Genomic DNA, 18,061 nt, shown 5'->3' with positions numbered 1-18,061 from the left:
CCTCGACTAGCAGAATGTTTTCATTTCCTGCTTTTGTCAATAGTTGCTCAGTTCTCTCCACCTGTGCCCTCATGTTAGCCATGTCTTGCACGTGCTTCAGCTGTGCACTGTGGTATTGGACCGATGCCAACCTTTGATGGCAATACATAAGTGCTAAAGTGGAGAGAACCGTCACAAAGCCTGTGTTTGATGGTTGATTTTGGAGAGCGTTCGCAATTTCAGCTGTGTTTTCGCTAATGTCATAATTAGGGTTGGTATCCCTGCTGAGGTCAGAGATCAATCCTTTTATGGGTGGAGGTTCACTAATTAGCGGAGGAGTGGTGACCACCTCCTTTTGGTAGCTTGCACATTATTAGAAAAATTTAGAGGAAAAATGTTCCTATTTTTTTTTCAATGTTTGGGTTTGGAATTCATTGGAAGCTGCAAAGACAAGTTTAATCTATTCATAGATGTTGACGAACCATCAGTACTGTACCAGTAATGTGGAAGTTGGACGTGAATGAATTTGCAAAAGCAAATTGAATTAATTAATCAATGCCAATGATTAATCCTACCTGGGTAGGCTATCTGGGTATTAAACTTGAATTAACCTGAGAGGTTGCTTCATCCAGGTTAATATGAGAAGTTTTAAAAGTGTCTCATTTGATTGGAAGAACATTAAGGTATGTTCAACAATTTAACTTATTAAATTGAATGAGACGATAATCCATACAATCTCCATTGATTGGATTTCATAAGTGTAAACAGTAGTTCAAATGTTGGGAACACTCCCCACTATGGTACACTTCTTCCTTGGGCTGAAGCCTCATGGGATTCCCGCGGGGGCGGGACTTCTGTCAGTACTGGATTACTGAATGGGTTTTGCAAAAACCAAATTTTACTGATTGATCAATTTTAATGATAAATCAAACCTGTATAGGCTATTTAGGATTTAAACTTTAATTAACCTGAGAGGTTTATTCATCTAGGTTAATGTGGGAAAAAGATTACAATGTATCATTTAGAAAACTCATCAATTTGGATATTATTTAAAAGATCCGCTTGAGAATGTAAATCTGGCAATTTCACTTATTAGTTCAATTGAATAAGACATCGATATCCGTCTGGATTTCATGAGTAATGACTTGAGTGTCACCTGACTAATTCTTCTTGAAGGAAAGTACTGGTGACTCTTCAGAGGTCCCTGCTGGCACACGCTGAAATCAAGCGGAAGGTTCCGCAAGACTTACCATGTGGCACAAAACAAAATGGCTGTTTTCCCTTTTGTTAGCTTAGCATCTCGTGTAAGTTAATCCTACTTTATGCCTGAAAAATGCACAACATAGGATTCCCTTGGCAAGGGAAAGGTTTTACTTATAACGTATTATGTTCAAACCCTTTTCGGCGATATTTGACGATGTTTTAACCGGAACTCGCGGCAAACAACGAAATGCACCGTGGTCTACTCGCATCGAAACGCGAGAGACAGAGAGATACTTATCGCTGGTCAAGCTAATCTCTCCTAAATTTCAATCGGCTGGCTCTTTGTCCTCGCTCGAGAAATTAATAATGACCTAGCCAACACGCGTCTGAAACGCGCGAGGCACAAATAGCCCAGCGTTTGGCCAAACGCGCTATTTCTCAGATAGCTTTATCAGCCCTCATACAGAACTGTATAGCTTATGCTCGCCACTGACTAGCTCAGAGCACAACACGGAGGCGATTCTCCAGAGCACACACTCACCAATAATTCCGGTCTACAATTCCCATAATGTATACAATAAACTTGGCATATTATGTAATCTGCTTTTCAATTTTATATAGGCTGAATCAAAATGAAAGCGTCATCCTATTTTAGATTCCTCACACGGGGCGTCATTATGTCTGTTCAGACCCTTTTCGGATCATTGAACAATGTTAAATTCTTAGGAAGCAGAGTATACTCTTGCTAACTAGTGGAGAAGGCACTGTAAAATTGTGTTTAATTATTTATTTACTAAATAAACCAAGCACACAGAATTACAAATACACAGAATACAAATGATGTCATACAGAAAACGTCCCGGTGGACGGAACCTGTATGATGGCTGGTTACACAAAGGAAAGGGGGTTGGGCTTGAATGAAAGAGCGGGAAGATTTAGGAATAAAGAAACAGCAGCTATGCTATCGTAAATACATTATCTTATGCATTCTAAATTACCGCCCATTTGGAAAAGGAAAATGCAATAAATATTTACTCTGAGCTGCGCTTCGGTAGATTGGTCGTAGATGCTGGCCGGGTTGGCCAACAGATCTTCCTGTCCTCGGAAGAATGTCTCTGGTGGTAAATTGGATACGTGGTGGTATCTTTGTCTGTCTGTTAGACTGGATCCGTCGTTCGTCCTTTCCTAGCCCCCGTCTACAGCGGCCGCTGCTAACTCAACGGCTAGGAAATATCACTTCTGTAGTGAATAAGCTCAAAGTTCATACCATTCGCCACCAAAGCTCACGCCGAGGTTGGCTTAGTTCTGTACTTGACGTGTGTCCTTCTAACGTAGAGGCTGCAGACCTCACGTACTGGAACAACGTGGTTATCTTTTCTTCAAAGGCTAATATAGTGGAGAGGGGGAAGGATGTGTTTCATCGTTTATAACCCCTCCTCTCCACAGGGGTGGGCCACTGATCAAGCAGGGCACTTTCCTTATGAAAATCCAAATCTCTCATTTGGAAGCTAAAATTACATTTAATCTCCTAACAAACAATTTCAATATCAAACATTTCAATTGCATAACAATTCCATGTTACTCTGATAACTAGAGGGTGTATACTTTCTCAGGTACCGTTTATGTCGTCCTGTCATCAGTCATAATGTCTCAGATGACAACCGAACTGACATACATACTCATTACGTTCCCAAGCATATTTCCAACTGGTTTTATTACCAAAATATGGTTCCTTTTCCCCATTTGTTTGATGTTCCCAGACTCTCTATATTTAACACAGGCTATTCAAGTCCTTCAGTAGGGTCAGAGAGGGGAAGGGAGAAAGGTATTTATGGGGGGGGGTCATAAACCTTACCCACAGGCCAACGTCATGACAGTCTACACCTGTTGAATTCGGCGCATGTGACTAATACAATTTCATTTGATGTTCTAAGTCCAAAGCAAAACAACATCAAGAGACCACTTTTGAGGTCTGGATTTCTTTAGCAAATTTTTGATTTGGGGTATATACCCTTTGTATTTACCCTTTAATTCCAGTGTGTACCTACAGTAGCAAGAGGCAGTTTAGAAGTGTTTTTGTAGTGCGCACGTGATGGCAGTGTTCGCAAAACAAATACCCACTGTATTGATTGGTAAGGTAAGCATAGGCTACTTTGTAGTTAACATCTAATTGAAAAGGTTTATGGGAAAGCCTTTCCATCTACCAGAAGACTTTTCATTAGAATCCTCGCTAACAGCTACACAAAGTGGCAGGCTTGCGCACCACACATACAGACAAGGAATTCAAATCAAATCAAATGTTATTCGTCACATACACATGGTTAGCAGATGTTATTGCGAAAAGCTTGTGCTTCTAGTTCCGACAGTGCAGCAATATCTAACAAGTAATCTAACAATTCCACAACTACCTTATGCACACAAATCTAAATAAAGGAATGGAATAAGAATATATAAATATATGGATGAGCAATGACAGAGCGGCATAGGCAAGATGCAATAGATGGTATAAAATACAGTTTATACATATGAGATGAGTAATGCAAGATATGTAAACATTAAAGTGCCATTATTAAAGTGACTAGTGATCCATTTATTAAAAGTGGCCAATGATATCAAGTCTGTAGGTAGGCAGCAGCCTCTCTGTGTAGTGATGGCTGTTTAACAGTCTGATGGCCTTGAGATTGAGAAATAGCTTCTGTCTCCCGGTCCCAGCTTTGTACTGACCTTGCCTTCTGGATGGTAGCGGGGGGAACAGGCAGTCGCTCGGGTGGTTGTTGTCCTTGATGATCTTTTTGGCAAACCTGTGACATCGGGTGCTGTAGCTGGTGTCCTGGAGGGCAGGTAGTTTTCCCCTGGTGATGTGTTGTGCACCACCCTCTGGAGAGCCCTGCGGTTATGGGCGGTGCAGTTGCCGTACCAGGCCGTGATACAGCCAGACAGGATGCTCTCAATTGTGCATCTGTAAATGTTTGTGAGGGTTTTAGGTGACAAGCCAAATTTCTTCAGCCTCCTGAGGTTGAAGAGGCACTGTTGTGCCTTCTCACCCCACTGTCTGTGCGCGTGGACCATTTCAGTTTGTCCGTGATGTGTACACAGAGGAACTTAAAAAAAAACTTTACACCTTTTCCGCTGCGGTCCCATCGACCCAGGGCTCAAGCTTAATGATGGGCTTGGAGGGTACTATGGTGTTGAATGCTGAGCTGTAGTCAATGAACAGCATTCTTAAATAGGTATTCCTCTTGTCCAGATTGGATAGCGCAGTGTGATGGCGAATGCAATTCTCATTGCCCTCTAGAAGTTTGCAGAAAATACGAATCACAAATGCATTGTGTGCATGTCATATGGCATGATAATCTTGTTCAAATTTATTAATTATCAATAGGCTACATTTTGTTGATTCCCTACTAAGTTATATACATTTTTGAACATTGTTCAATTCCATTTTAATGTCCGGAATCTGTCAGCGTTCTCCACATCGCGGATTTACAGGGCCCTATAAATGTGATCAATCAATCATTACTACTACTGCTGTCACTATTATAAATACTTCTACCAAACACACATTTTCTTTAGGAAATGTCCCTTTCTAGTAATATCTTTGGTTATTCTACTAAAAGTTAAACTTACTCAAATTACAAAACAGAATATGATGCAACATAGGCCTTATAATATTTACAACATTGAAAACAATTGGCATTTCATTACAAATCAGTAAATCAAGGTACATAAGACATCTGAAAACAAATTGATACAATCAAACCAAATCATAGAAAAAAAATTATAATCTACATTTATTTTTCAACAAATAATCATGCATCCCATCCAGTTGTGATTTTTTTTTAAATAATGTCGGTACAGTATCATCCAGTCTCTGATACATTCTCGAAGATGCTCAATTGATGATCAGACCCATGGACCGTCCACGGATAGACCTGGCTGGGCTGACCTCAACCTTCTGGGTCATCCATCTATATGGAGGATTAGATTTTAGCATGGTAAAATAGTTGCAAAAACAGTGATTCGTAACTTCTGTTGGACTCTTGCATATGACTTTAGACTTGACTCAGTGGTTTAATAGTCAAGGATTGAATGAAAGTATATATATTTTTAAACAAAATGACCTTTGACCTAGAAGAGTCTAACCTGCAACGCAATGTTAACCTGCATGGATCATAACACACATCTGTTTCTGAAGTGAGAGACTTGAGATTTGACTCAGACTCGTCCTGTTGAGAAATAAGACTTTACTGGTGCTGAAAGACCTGTGACCCAGACAGTGACATATTGATAAGACTGGCTGCATGTGCTGGATAAAAGCAACCTACACACAACCATGTCAACACAACACTCATTAAAACATGTTTTCAATGTGTAATCACAACAACAACAAAAAGTCAGCGGATTGAAGTGAAAAAATTGGAAATTCCCTTACGTTGATGACTTTTTGTAAATCCTATCAGTTTTCCACGTTGATTCAACATCATATTTACTTTTTTGGTTGAAATGACATAGAAACACTGCTGATTCATTCAACAAGTCTTTGCCCAATGCTCTGTTTTGATTTACCTTCAGACTGACAACTCTCTTGACCTCCACCTCCATGCCTCCTATATAGTGAGGACCCGCCCAGTCTGCCGTATCTGCCTCCTCATCAGAGGAAAACCTCACGTATCCCAACGCACTGGCACTCTTTGAGTCAGAGTTCTGTGGAGTCTTCTTGATCTGTTTTCAAAGGATGGACCATCACCATAACCAATAAAAACGCCAATAATCCAAGAAAATACTTTGATTTAAAGGGGTCAATCTGTGATAGGTACATCCATTTATAGACTTTTAAATTACTGATATACAGCCAATGATTCTTGTGAGATTAGTTCAACTGTCTTACCCCATTAGAATGCAAAATATAAGCTTGCTTTACTCCACTAACTGCAACTTAAAAAGGTGGAGGGGTGGATGCTATGTTGTTTAAAACTACAGATTGCCCCTTTAAAAAGGTATGGTTTAGGCCTTATCCACGTGAGGCTAATATTACAATAATTGATATAATGACTTATCAGCCTACCGTGCATGCTGTAATGCTGCCCCACTGTCGGAAGTAAGCTTGTATGTATCCTTCATTTATGTTAGTGATGAGATCCTTAATGACAAGCCCGTGATCCTGTCCAACAGATACAAAATAAAGCCATTCATATTTGAATTTAAAAAGTAATCATAGTAAAGTAACTATATTGTGTGTCTGTAATAGGAATACTATGAAAATACACTACATCCATTCATAGGCTACTAAGAACTACAGTTGTCGGACCTTAATTTGAAAACCCTGTTGTTTCAGCAAATCAAAGACTTGATTTGGCATAACTAAAAATGTCCATTAATTATAATCCACATTTCCTGTTGCTGCAGGATTATTTTCCTGCTGTGACAAACTGGTCAAATTAAGACCCTACACTTGTAAGTGTGTTTTAGGATGGTCAGAAAAATAAGTGTTTGTTTACCAGTTTACACTTTTCGGCCAAAGCAGCCATGTATTTTTTAGGGAGGGATATGTACACTCTCCTTTGAGGCTCCATTTTCTCCATAACTAGAGGGAAACAGAATAAATCAATATTTCATTTAACTCTGTGAAAAGCTGTAGTCTCTGGATATTTGCTTTAGACAAAAACAAAATCGATCAGTGTAACTTCTTCTATGCTTTATAAAATATATTTAAAAAAATGTATCATTGTCATAATTAACTTAACATGAAAATAACCTGTTCAAGTAAGATACAACTAATGTTTCACTAGTAGACTTTCTTTTCTGCAATAAAAAGCCCAAAATGTGATCTTTCACTAGAAGTATATGATATATATATATTGTCTTACATACCAACAGAGGCCGTAGAGATGTACTTCCACCTGTTCGTTTGGTAGCCCTACGAGCATTGCCTAGGAAAACCCATTATAAAATAGAATTCAACAGGTGGATTCGGGGTGGGTACAAGGTTTCTCTTCCTGCTTCACAAGAAGATGTTGCAATCCTACTCTTGGCTTTCTACAAGTTCCATGTTACTCACCCTGCAGCATAGCTCACATATTACTGGATTGAATTCCACAGACATTTCTGAGTAAAAGGGCATTGTTCCCCCCTCCTCCCCATTGTGATATGTTTCCTCCTAGGAATGAATGTTAACTTCACTAGGGTAGGGGGCAGCATTCGGAATTCTGGATGAAAAGCGTGCCCAAATTAAACTGCCTGCTACTCGGGCCCAGAAGGTAGGATATGCATATTATTAGTAGATTTGGATAGAAAACACTCTGACGTTTCTAAAACTGTTTGAATGATGTCTGTGAGTATAAACAGAACTCTTATGGCAGGCAAAAACCTGAGAAAAATCCAACCAGGAAGTGGGAAATCTGAGGCTTGTAGTTTTTTCAAGTGATTGCCTTTACAGTATACAGTGACTTAGGGTTCATTTTGCACTTCCTAAAGCTTCCACTAGATGTCAACAGTCTTTAGAACGTTGTTTCAGGCTTTTACTGTGAACAGAGAGCGAACAAGAAGGCCGGGAAGTTGGTGACTCAGAAAAGAATATGAGTTCAGTGGCGCCCGTTCACGTGAGAGGTAGCTGTGTTCCATTACATTTTTGAAGACATTGTAATCGTCCGGTTGGAATATTATTGAAGATTTATGTTAAAAAGGCCCTAAAGATTGATGCTATACATCGTTTGACATGTTTCTACGAACGTAAATAGAACTTTCTTTAACTTTTCGTCGTGAAATTTTCAGCGCGCTTCCTACATTTGTAGAAGCTTACTGAACGGGCTAACAAAAAGGAGGCATTTGGACATAAATGATGGACTTTATCGAACAAAATGACATTTATTGTTGACCTGGGATTCCTGGGAGTGCATTCTGATGAAGATCAAAGGTAAGTGTATATTTATAATGCTATTTATGATTTTAGATGACTCCAAAATGGCGGGTATCTGTATTACCTGATGTTTTCTGAGCGCCGTACTCAGATTATTGCAAAGTGTGCTTTCCCCATGAAGCTTTTTTGAAATCTGTCACAGCGGTTGCATTAAGGAGATGTTTATCTATAATTCTTTGAATAACAGTTTAATATTTTATCAACGTTTATGATGAGTATTTCTATAAATTGATGTGCTCATTCACCGGAAGTTTTTGAAGGAAAAACATTTCTGAACATTATGGGCCAATGTAAAATGGAGTTTTTGGATATAAATATTAACTTTATCGAGCAAAACATACATGTATTGTGTAACATGAAGTCCTATGAGTGCCATCTGATGAAGATCATCAAAGGTTAGTGCTTCATTTTAGCTGTATTTCTGTTTTTTGTGACGCCTCTCCTTGCTTGGAAAATGGCTGTGTGGTTTTTCTTGTCAAGGTGATGTGCTAACATAATCTAATGCTATGCTTTCTCCGTAAAGCCTTTTTGAAATCGGACAATGTGGTTGGATTAACGAGAATCTTATCTTTAAAATGGGATATAATAGTTCTATGTTTGAGAAATTTGAATTATGAGATTTTTGTCGTTTTGAATTTGGCACCCTGCTATTTCACTGACTGTTGAATAGTGTGTCCCGCAGGTGGGATGGTCACGTCCCACATAGCCAAGAGAGGTTAAGTAACAATCTAGGTAATGATGAGGGTCATCTTGGGGTCATGATAGGGGCTGCACCAAATGATTGATGTATTCTAATAATTGATTATGCTTATGTTGTATTAATAGAAGGGGAAGGGCTATAATACCCTCCACCAGTACATTTATAGGGTCCTGGACCACAGATTAGCAATTGAAGTGACGCCTCTCCTTGCTTGGAAAATGGCTGTGTGGTTTTTCTTGTCAAGGTCAAGGTGATGTCCTACCATAATCTAATGCTATGCTTTCGCCGTAAAGCCTTTTTGAAATCGGACAATGTGGTTGGATTAACGAGAAGTTTATCTTTAAAATGGTGTAAAATAGTTGATTGTTTGAGAAATTTTAATTATGAGATTGTTGTTTTGTATTTCGCGCCCTGCTATTCCATTGGCTGTTGGCGAGGGGTCCCGCTGGTGGAACGGGGTTCCGCTAGCGGAACGTCTGTCCTCTTAATTCTATGTAAAACACTTGTATCTTATATCAACCTTTGTGATGAGTATTTCTGTAAATTGATGTGGCTCCCTGCAAAATTACTGGATGTTTTAGATGCAAAACATTACTGAACATAATGCGCCAATGTAAACTGAGATTTTTGGATATAAATATGAACTTTATCGAACAAAACATACATGTATTGTGTAACATGAAGTCCTATGAGTGCCATCTGATGAAGATCATTAAAGGTTAGCGATTCATTTTCTCTATTTCTGCTTTTTGTGACTCCCCTCTTTGGCTGGAAAATGGTTGTATGTTTTTTTGTGACTAGGCGCTGACCTAACATAAACATATGGTATGCTTTCGCCGTAAAGCCTTTTTGAAATCAGACACTGTGGCTGGATTAACAAGAAGTTAAACTTTAAAATGGTGTATAATACTTGTATGTTTGAGGAATTTGAATTATGAGATTTCTGTTGTTTTGAATTTGGCGCCCGGCAATTTCACTGGCTGTTGTTAGCGTCCCACATATCCCAGAGAGGATATAGCCTCATTACTGTTATGTTATTGTGTTACTTTTAATTATTTTTCCTTTAGTTTATTTGGTAAATATTTTCTTAACTCTTCTTGAACTGCACTGTTGGTTAAGGGCTTGTAAGTAAGCATTTCCCGGTAAAGTCTACACTTTACGCATGCGACAAATAAAGTTTAATTTGACATGTCAGTAAGACAAATGTATTAAATGAAATGCATAGACAGTGACAATTTAATATTAACTGAGTACAAAGAACAAAAATACAACCAACATAATATAGTATACTGAACAAAAATATAAACGCAACGTGTAAAGTATTGGTCCCATGTTTCATGAGTCAAAATTAAAGATCCCAAAAATGTTCCATATCCACAAATAGCTTATTTCTCTCAAATGTTGAGCACAAATTTGTTAATATCCTTGTGAGCATTTCTCCTTTGCCAAGATAATCCATCCACCTGACAGGTGTGGCATATCAAGAAGCTGATTATACAGCATGATCATTACACAGGTGCACCTTGTGCTGAGGGCTATAAAAGGCCACACTAAAATGTGCAGTTTTGTCAAACACAATGCAACAGATGTCTTAAGTTTTGAGGGAGCGTGCAATTGGCATGCTGACTGAAGGAATGTAAACCATAGTTGTTGCTAGAGAATGTAATATGAATTTCTCTACCTAATTGTTATTGTACTGATACTCTTTAATTACTTGTTACTTTTTATTTCTTCTTCATATTTTTTTTTGTAATATATATATTTTTTAACTGCATTGTTGCATTCGGCGCATGTGATTTGATTTGATAAGCCCTCCACCAACGTTGTTTTAGAGATTTTGACAATATGTCCAACCGGCCTCACAACCGCAGACCACGTGTAACCACACCAGCCCAGGACCTCCACATCCGGCTTCTTCACCTGCGGGATCGTCTGAGACCAGCCACCCGGTCAGCTGATGAAACTGAGGAGTATTTCTGTCTGTACTAAGACCCTTTTGTGGGGAAAAAAAGAATTCCTATTGGCTGGGCCTGGCTCCCAAGTGGGTGAACCTATGCCATCCCAGGCCTACCCATGACCCCTGCCCAGTCATGTGAAATTCATAGATTAGACCTAATGAATTTATTTCATTTGAGTGATTTCCTTATATGAACTGTAACTCAGTAAAATCATTGAAATTGTTGCATGTTTCATTTCTATTTTTGTTCAGTATACATTGAAGCTTGAAAGCGGTGACAGGCAGCCCAGATACAATAAATATATATTTTTAAATATATTCACAAAAGGCAATTAGCCATTTATGGCCCACATTGGAAATACCATACTAGTACAAAACACACCTTGGATGCTCTTGAATACATATCAGTCTCAGTTTACATTCTGATGGCCTCCCTGTGGCTCAGTTGGTAGAGCATGGTGTTTGCAACGCCAGCATAGTGTGTGCAATGCCAGGGTTGTGGGTTCGATTCCCACTGGGGGCCAGTACAAAAATAAATAAATAATAAGAGCGTCTGCTAAATGGATAAGAGCGTCTGCTAAATGACTAAAATGTAAATGTAAAATGATGGTCTTGAATACATATCAGTCTCAGTTACTTTACATTCTGATGGTCTTGAATACATATCAGTCTCAGTTACTTTACATTCCGATAGTCTTGAATACATATCAGTCTCAGTTACTTTACATTCCGATAGTCTTGAACACATATCAGTCTTAGTTACATTCTACAAGAAATGGCACAGTGTCCTTCAACACACACATCACTCCACTTTGAGTTCACTTTGACTGGTTGATAGCAGCCAAATATCCTTGATGTGATGGGAGTCCAAAGTTCAACATGCAGCATCCAATGAATACTCTGGAAAAATTGAATCTTCCATTAAATCATATTAAACCTGAAATGACATAAGGGAAACCGATGTAATATTTAACAGAAAACTCCACAAATGACCTGAATCTGTTTAGACTAACACATCAACCTGAATCTGTTTAGACTAACACATCAACCTGAATCTGTTTAGACTAACACATCAACCTGAATCTGTTTAGACTAACATATCAACCTGAATCTGTTTAGACTAACACATCAACCTGAATCTGTTTAGACTAACATATCAACCTGAATCTGTTTAGACTAACATATCAACCTGAATCTGTTTAGACTAACATATCAACCTGAATCTGTTTAGACTAACACATCAACCTGAATCTGTTTAGACTAACATATCAACCTGAATCTGTTTAGACTAACACATCAACCTGAATCTGTTTAGACTAACATATCAACCTGAATCTGTTTAGACTAACATATCAACCTGAATCTGTTTAGACTAACACATCAACCTGAATCTGTTTAGACTAACACATCAACCTGAATCTGTTTAGACTAACACATCAACCTGAATCTGTTTAGACTAACACATCAACCTGAATCTGTTTAGACTAACATATCAACCTGAATCTGTTTAGACTAACACATCAACCTGAATCTGTTTAGACTAACATATCAACCTGAATCTGTTTAGACTAACACATCAACCTGAATCTGTTTAGACTAACACATCAACCTGAATCTGTTTAGACTAACACATCAACCTGAATCTGTTTAGACTAACACATCAACCTGAATCTGTTTAGACTAACATATCAACCTGAATCTGTTTAGACTAACACATCAACCTGAATCTGTTTAGACTAACATATCAACCTGAATCTGTTTAGACTAACACATCAACCTGAATCTGTTTAGACTAACATATCAACCTGAATCTGTTTAGACTAACACATCAACCTGAATCTGTTTAGACTAACACATCAACCTGAATCTGTTTAGACTAACACATCAACCTGAATCTGTTTAGACTAACACATCAACCTGAATCTGTTTAGACTAACACATCAACCTGAATCTGTTTAGACTAACATATCAACCTGAATCTGTTTAGACTAACATATCAACCTGAATCTGTTTAGACTAACATATCAACCTGAATCTGTTTAGACTAACACATCAACCTGAATCTGTTTAGACTAACACATCAACCTGAATCTGTTTAGACTAACACATCAACCTGAATCTGTTTAGACTAACATATCAACCTGAATCTGTTTAGACTAACATATCAACCTGAATCTGTTTAGACTAACACATCAACCTGAATCTGTTTAGACTAACACATCAACCTGAATCTGTTTAGACTAACATATCAACCTGAATCTGTTTAGACTAACACATCAACCTGAATCTGTTTAGACTAACACATCAACCTGAATCTGTTTAGACTAACATATCAACCTGAATCTGTTTAGACTAACACATCAACCTGAATCTGTTTAGACTAACATATCAACCTGAATCTGTTTAGACTAACATATCAACCTGAATCTGTTTAGACTAACACATCAACCTGAATCTGTTTAGACTAACATATCAACCTGAATCTGTTTAGACTAACACATCAACCTGAATCTGTTTAGACTAACATATCAACCTGAATCTGTTTAGACTAACACATCAACCTGAATCTGTTTAGACTAACATATCAACCTGAATCTGTTTAGACTAACATATCAACCTGAATCTGTTTAGACTAACATATCAACCTGAATCTGTTTAGACTAACACATCAACCTGAATCTGTTTAGACTAACATATCAACCTGAATCTGTTTAGACTAACACATCAACCTGAATCTGTTTAGACTAACACATCAACCTGAATCTGTTTAGACTAACACATCAACCTGAATCTGTTTAGACTAACACATCAACCTGAATCTGTTTAGACTAACACATCAACCTGAATCTGTTTAGACTAACATATCAACCTGAATCTGTTTAGACTAACACATCAACCTGAATCTGTTTAGACTAACACATCAACCTGAATCTGTTTAGACTAACATATCAACCTGAATCTGTTTAGACTAACATATCAACCTGAATCTGTTTAGACTAACACATCAACCTGAATCTGTTTAGACTAACACATCAACCTGAATCTGTTTAGACTAACATATCAACCTGAATCTGTTTAGACTAACACATCAACCTGAATCTGTTTAGACTAACACATCAACCTGAATCTGTTTAGACTAACATATCAACCTGAATCTGTGTTTGCAGGACAAGACAGATCTGTCAGAAGACAACATCATGGTTTTGGTACAGACTAATCATAGCAGCAGCTCTTGGAGGTCATACAACAGGGCCATGTTCATTAGGTACCAAACAGAAGAAAGCACACAAACAGGGAGGGCCTACCTGGACTTCATTTTCTGTTGCTGAACATTTTAATTTTCTGTTGCTGAACATTTTCCGTTGCGTACGCTAATGAACACGGCGCAGTCAGGGTCACTCACCTCACTGCCCTGTGGCTGAGGCCTGGAGGAAGGGGACAGTGGGTACTGCCTCTCCTCATGGATGGCCTGCAGTCTAGTAATTAAGAACTTCTTGTCCTTCCCCTCCTGGTGATGAGAAAGAACAGATGAGTAACCATCAACACACAGATCACAATAATCTTTGTAAGAATATTTAATGAAACAGAAGTTTTTTGTCCACACACACACACACACACACACACACACACACACACACACACACACACACACACACACACACACACACACACACACACACACACACACACACACACACACACACACACACACACACACACACACACACACACACACACACACACACACACACTTTTCCATTTGCTCCTGTAGCAGACTGATTATTTTCCTTTGGCCGTCTACAATTTGGGTGTGAATGTAAATGACCATTCTGAAAAAAAAGAGAGGAAAAATGAACTGCCAGGTAGGTGAACGTAACATACTTAAAACATACTGTTAGTATGGCTTTGCATAATAGTGTCAGCCAAACGGCACATAACAAGAAATATCCAGAGCAGTCCAAAGAATGTCCTTGTTGGATGCTGACTCACAGAAAGACACCTCCCATCAGGAACAGGAAGAGGGGGTTCTCCACCAAGCAGCTGTGTACCCAGTTGAGCCAGGCCAGCTTGGGGTTGGTACTCTTCAGCTCCTGGGCCCACTGTTTGCCTGAGTGGAACATGAAGGGGAGGTTCCTGAAAGGACCACAGCCAGAGGAGGGCTTAATCCTATGGGGGGGGAGAAGGGAAGAGTGGAAGCAACATTTGGACCACAACATCCTTTTCATACTGCAGTGTCAACCTGAAGCGTACTGTTCTGGCTGAAATATATTTTCTGTTCATGTTGTCCTTCCCAGCATAATTCCAGAGATGCGTACTTTTGAAGGGTTGTTGCATTTTAAAAGGTGACTTCCAGCCATTTTTGAAAATGTTCATTTCAGAAATTATATCCCTAATAGAACTACTGTAACTTACTCACACTTCAGCATAAAAAAAAGATGTTTGAGAAACATAGCAACATAGACTCAAAAGCGAAAAGGTGCATGTACTGTATGCATGCATATGTGCGCCTACATTGGTATAGGTTGATATATTTGTGTGTGTGTGTGTGTGTGTCAGACAGCGTTTGTGTGTGTGTGTGTGTGTGTGTGTGTGTGGACAGACTCACGTCCATATGGTGTAGGTCACAGACACGGTGGCCCCGAGGAAGGAGGGGAAACACAGCAGAGAGATGAAGAGGGTGCTCATCTGACTGGCTCTCCACGGCTTCCTGGGTGCCTGGCAGTTCACCAGTAGACTGCTCTGAGGGAGAAAAGCAACAAGAGAGTTCACCAGTAGACTGCTCTGAGGAGGGCGAAAAGCAACAAAAGAAGAAAGACTAATGAGTCTAACACTGCTGAGGTTTCCACTGAGTGCGATAGCTGGCAACAAAATGGCGGACCCTATTCATTTTCAATTGAAGGAAGTGGCTCGGGCCAAAGTGAACAAGGTGAGAGAAGACAGGCAAACAGAGCATGAACGGGTGGGAATTAAGTTGGGGACCTTAACCTGTTAGGGCTAGGGGGCAGTATTGACACGGCTGGATAAAAAACATACCCGATTTAATCTGGTTACCACTCCTACCCAGTAACTAGAATATGCATATACTTATTACATATGGATAGAAAACACCCTAAATTTTCTAAAACTGTTTGAATGGTGTCTGTGAGTATAACAGAACTCAAATGGCAGGTCAAAACCTGAGAGATTCCTTTACAGGAAGTGGCCTGTCTGACCATTTCTTGAACTTCTTTTCCATCTCTATCATTTACTAAGGATCTCTGCTCTAACGTGACACTTCCCACGTCGTCCATAGGCGCTCAGAGCCCGGGAAAAAACAGAATGTCGTCATTCCAGCCCCAGGCTGAAACACAATATCGCCTTTCTCAAGTGGCCGATCAAGGGACACTGGGCTTAGGCGCGTGACCCGACCGCCCCCGCCTTTGGGATTTTTTCCTCTGTTTGCCGAAAAGGAGATTCCCTGTCGGAATATTATCGCTTTTCTACGAGAAAAATGTTGTAAAAATTGATTTTAAACAGCGGTTGACATGCTTCGAAGTACGGTAATGGAATATTTAGAATTGTATTGTCACGAATTGCGCCATGCGCGTGACACTTCTTTACTATTTCGGATAGTGTCTGGAACGCACGAACAAAACGCCGCTATTCGGATATAACGATGGATTATTTTGGACCAAACCAACATTTGTTATTGAAGTAGCAGTCCTGGGTGTGCATTCTGACGAAGACAACAAAAGGTAATCAAACTTTTATAATAGTAAATATGATTATGGTGAGTGCTAAACTTGCCGGGTGTCTAAATAGCGAGCCCGTGATGCCTGGGCTATGTACTTAGAATATTGCAAAATGTGCTTTCACCAAAAAGCTATTTTAAAATCGGACATATCGAGTGCATAGAGGAGGTCTGTATCTATAATTCTTAAAATAATTGTTATGCTTTTTGTGAACGTTTATCGTGAGTAATTTAGTAAAATGTTAGCGAATTCCCCGGAAGTTTGCGGGGGGTATGCTAGTTCTGAACGTCACATGCTAATGTAAAAAGCTGTTTTTTGATATAAATATGAACTTGATTGAACAAAACATGCATGTATTGTATAACATAATGTCCTAGGGTTGTCATCTGATGAAGATCATCAAAGGTGAGTGCTGCATTTAGCTGTCTTCTGGGTTTTGGTGACATTATATGCTGGCTTGAAAAATGGGTGTCTGATTATTTCTGGCTTGGTACTCTGCTGACATAATCTAATGTTTTGCTTTCGTTGTAAAGCCTTTTTGAAATCGGACAGTGTGGTTAGATTAACGAGAGTCTTGTCTTTAAATAGCTGTAAAATAGTCATATGTTTGAGAAATTGAAGTAATAGGATTTTTAACATTTAACGCAAGCGTCCCACCTAGCCCATAGCTTACCTAATCGTTTGTCAACACTTTTTGGGCCTCTGGTTATGACAAGTGCAGAGTTTAGACATGACCTCTTTAGAGGAGTGTACCACTGTCACTGAAATAGTCACACTGGTTGAGCTCTGAGCTGGGGCCTACCTTTACTGTGTAATGGTTACATTGGTGGAGCTCTGAGCTGGGACCTATCTACCTTTTTCATATGGAACAACAACAACAGCTTGAGGATCTGCACAGCTGGGAGTAAAGGAGTGAAGAGCACGCCTAGCCTGTGGGAAAAGATGACAGAAGGAGACATAAATACCACAGAAACCTCAATGACATTATCATCAAAAGAAAGAGAGGCGACCCAGGGCTGACGGCACCTGCAGCATCTAACGTAGCATGACAAAAACAATTATGTCACAGAGATACGAGGTGAGACGACTCATGTCATGCGAACAGGCATTTTACCAGGTGAGGGTTTGCCCATAGATGAGCTCGAGTACGTTACGGGCGATATCAAACACTGGCTTCCTCCTTCTCCTCAGCACTCCTTGAGCAAACAGCCTATGGGGAGGAAACAGAGTGGAGTATCAGTACATTTTACAGGAATTCTAAACAACATGTTCAGCAGGTCTACCATGCACAACTTCTATAAAAAAGGTATACTTATTTACAATTTCCATTTCACAAATACACTTTGGCAGTTACAACTTGAACATACTATACAGAATGACTGCAAATATGACGAGAACAGAAATACAATCACATACAAATATTACAAAAACCTGTATTGGTTACTGTTTAGCTGTCTGACTAATGAAGGTAATGAACTCTTGAACCATCCTTCAAAAGACTGTAGAGCACAGTCAACATTAAAATAGTAGTGTCAGTACATCTCACAGTAAATAGGAAACAAACAAACATGTTC

The 18,061-nt window shown here is 39.2% G+C and overlaps 2 protein-coding genes across 2 annotated transcripts in view; both read right to left on the bottom strand.

Annotated features, from left to right (window-relative positions):
* Window positions 1-4,527: 4,527 nt before the first annotated feature.
* roa2 (Heterogeneous nuclear ribonucleoproteins A2/B1) lies at window positions 4,528-7,101 on the bottom strand. The gene is given in 5 exon segments (NM_001146669.1): window positions 4,528-5,150; window positions 5,749-5,904; window positions 6,248-6,343; window positions 6,681-6,766; window positions 7,054-7,101. Coding segments are annotated over 4 exon segments (357 nt in total). The 5' UTR covers window positions 6,765-6,766; window positions 7,054-7,101; the 3' UTR covers window positions 4,528-5,129.
* A 2,915-nt stretch (window positions 7,102-10,016) lies between these two features.
* The window catches only part of LOC106606399 (transmembrane channel-like protein 6), a 32,865-nt gene continuing 24,820 nt past the window's right edge, over window positions 10,017-18,061 (bottom strand). Inside the window, exons 14-19 of the mRNA XM_082976344.1 lie at window positions 17,602-17,697; window positions 17,342-17,417; window positions 15,362-15,495; window positions 14,746-14,922; window positions 14,159-14,585; window positions 10,017-11,692 (exon numbers count right to left, since the gene is read on the bottom strand). Coding sequence (XP_082832470.1) covers window positions 11,687-11,692; window positions 14,159-14,585; window positions 14,746-14,922; window positions 15,362-15,495; window positions 17,342-17,417; window positions 17,602-17,697 — 916 coding nt within the window. The 3' untranslated portion in view covers window positions 10,017-11,686. The remainder of the gene's footprint in view (window positions 11,693-14,158; window positions 14,586-14,745; window positions 14,923-15,361; window positions 15,496-17,341; window positions 17,418-17,601; window positions 17,698-18,061) is intronic.

This window comes from Salmo salar, chromosome 06 (assembly GCF_965601325.2).
Source record: "Salmo salar chromosome 06, fSalSal1, whole genome shotgun sequence".
In the NCBI taxonomy this organism is placed as follows: domain Eukaryota; kingdom Metazoa; phylum Chordata; class Actinopteri; order Salmoniformes; family Salmonidae; genus Salmo; species Salmo salar.
This window is presented reverse-complemented; position numbering and strand designations above follow the sequence as displayed.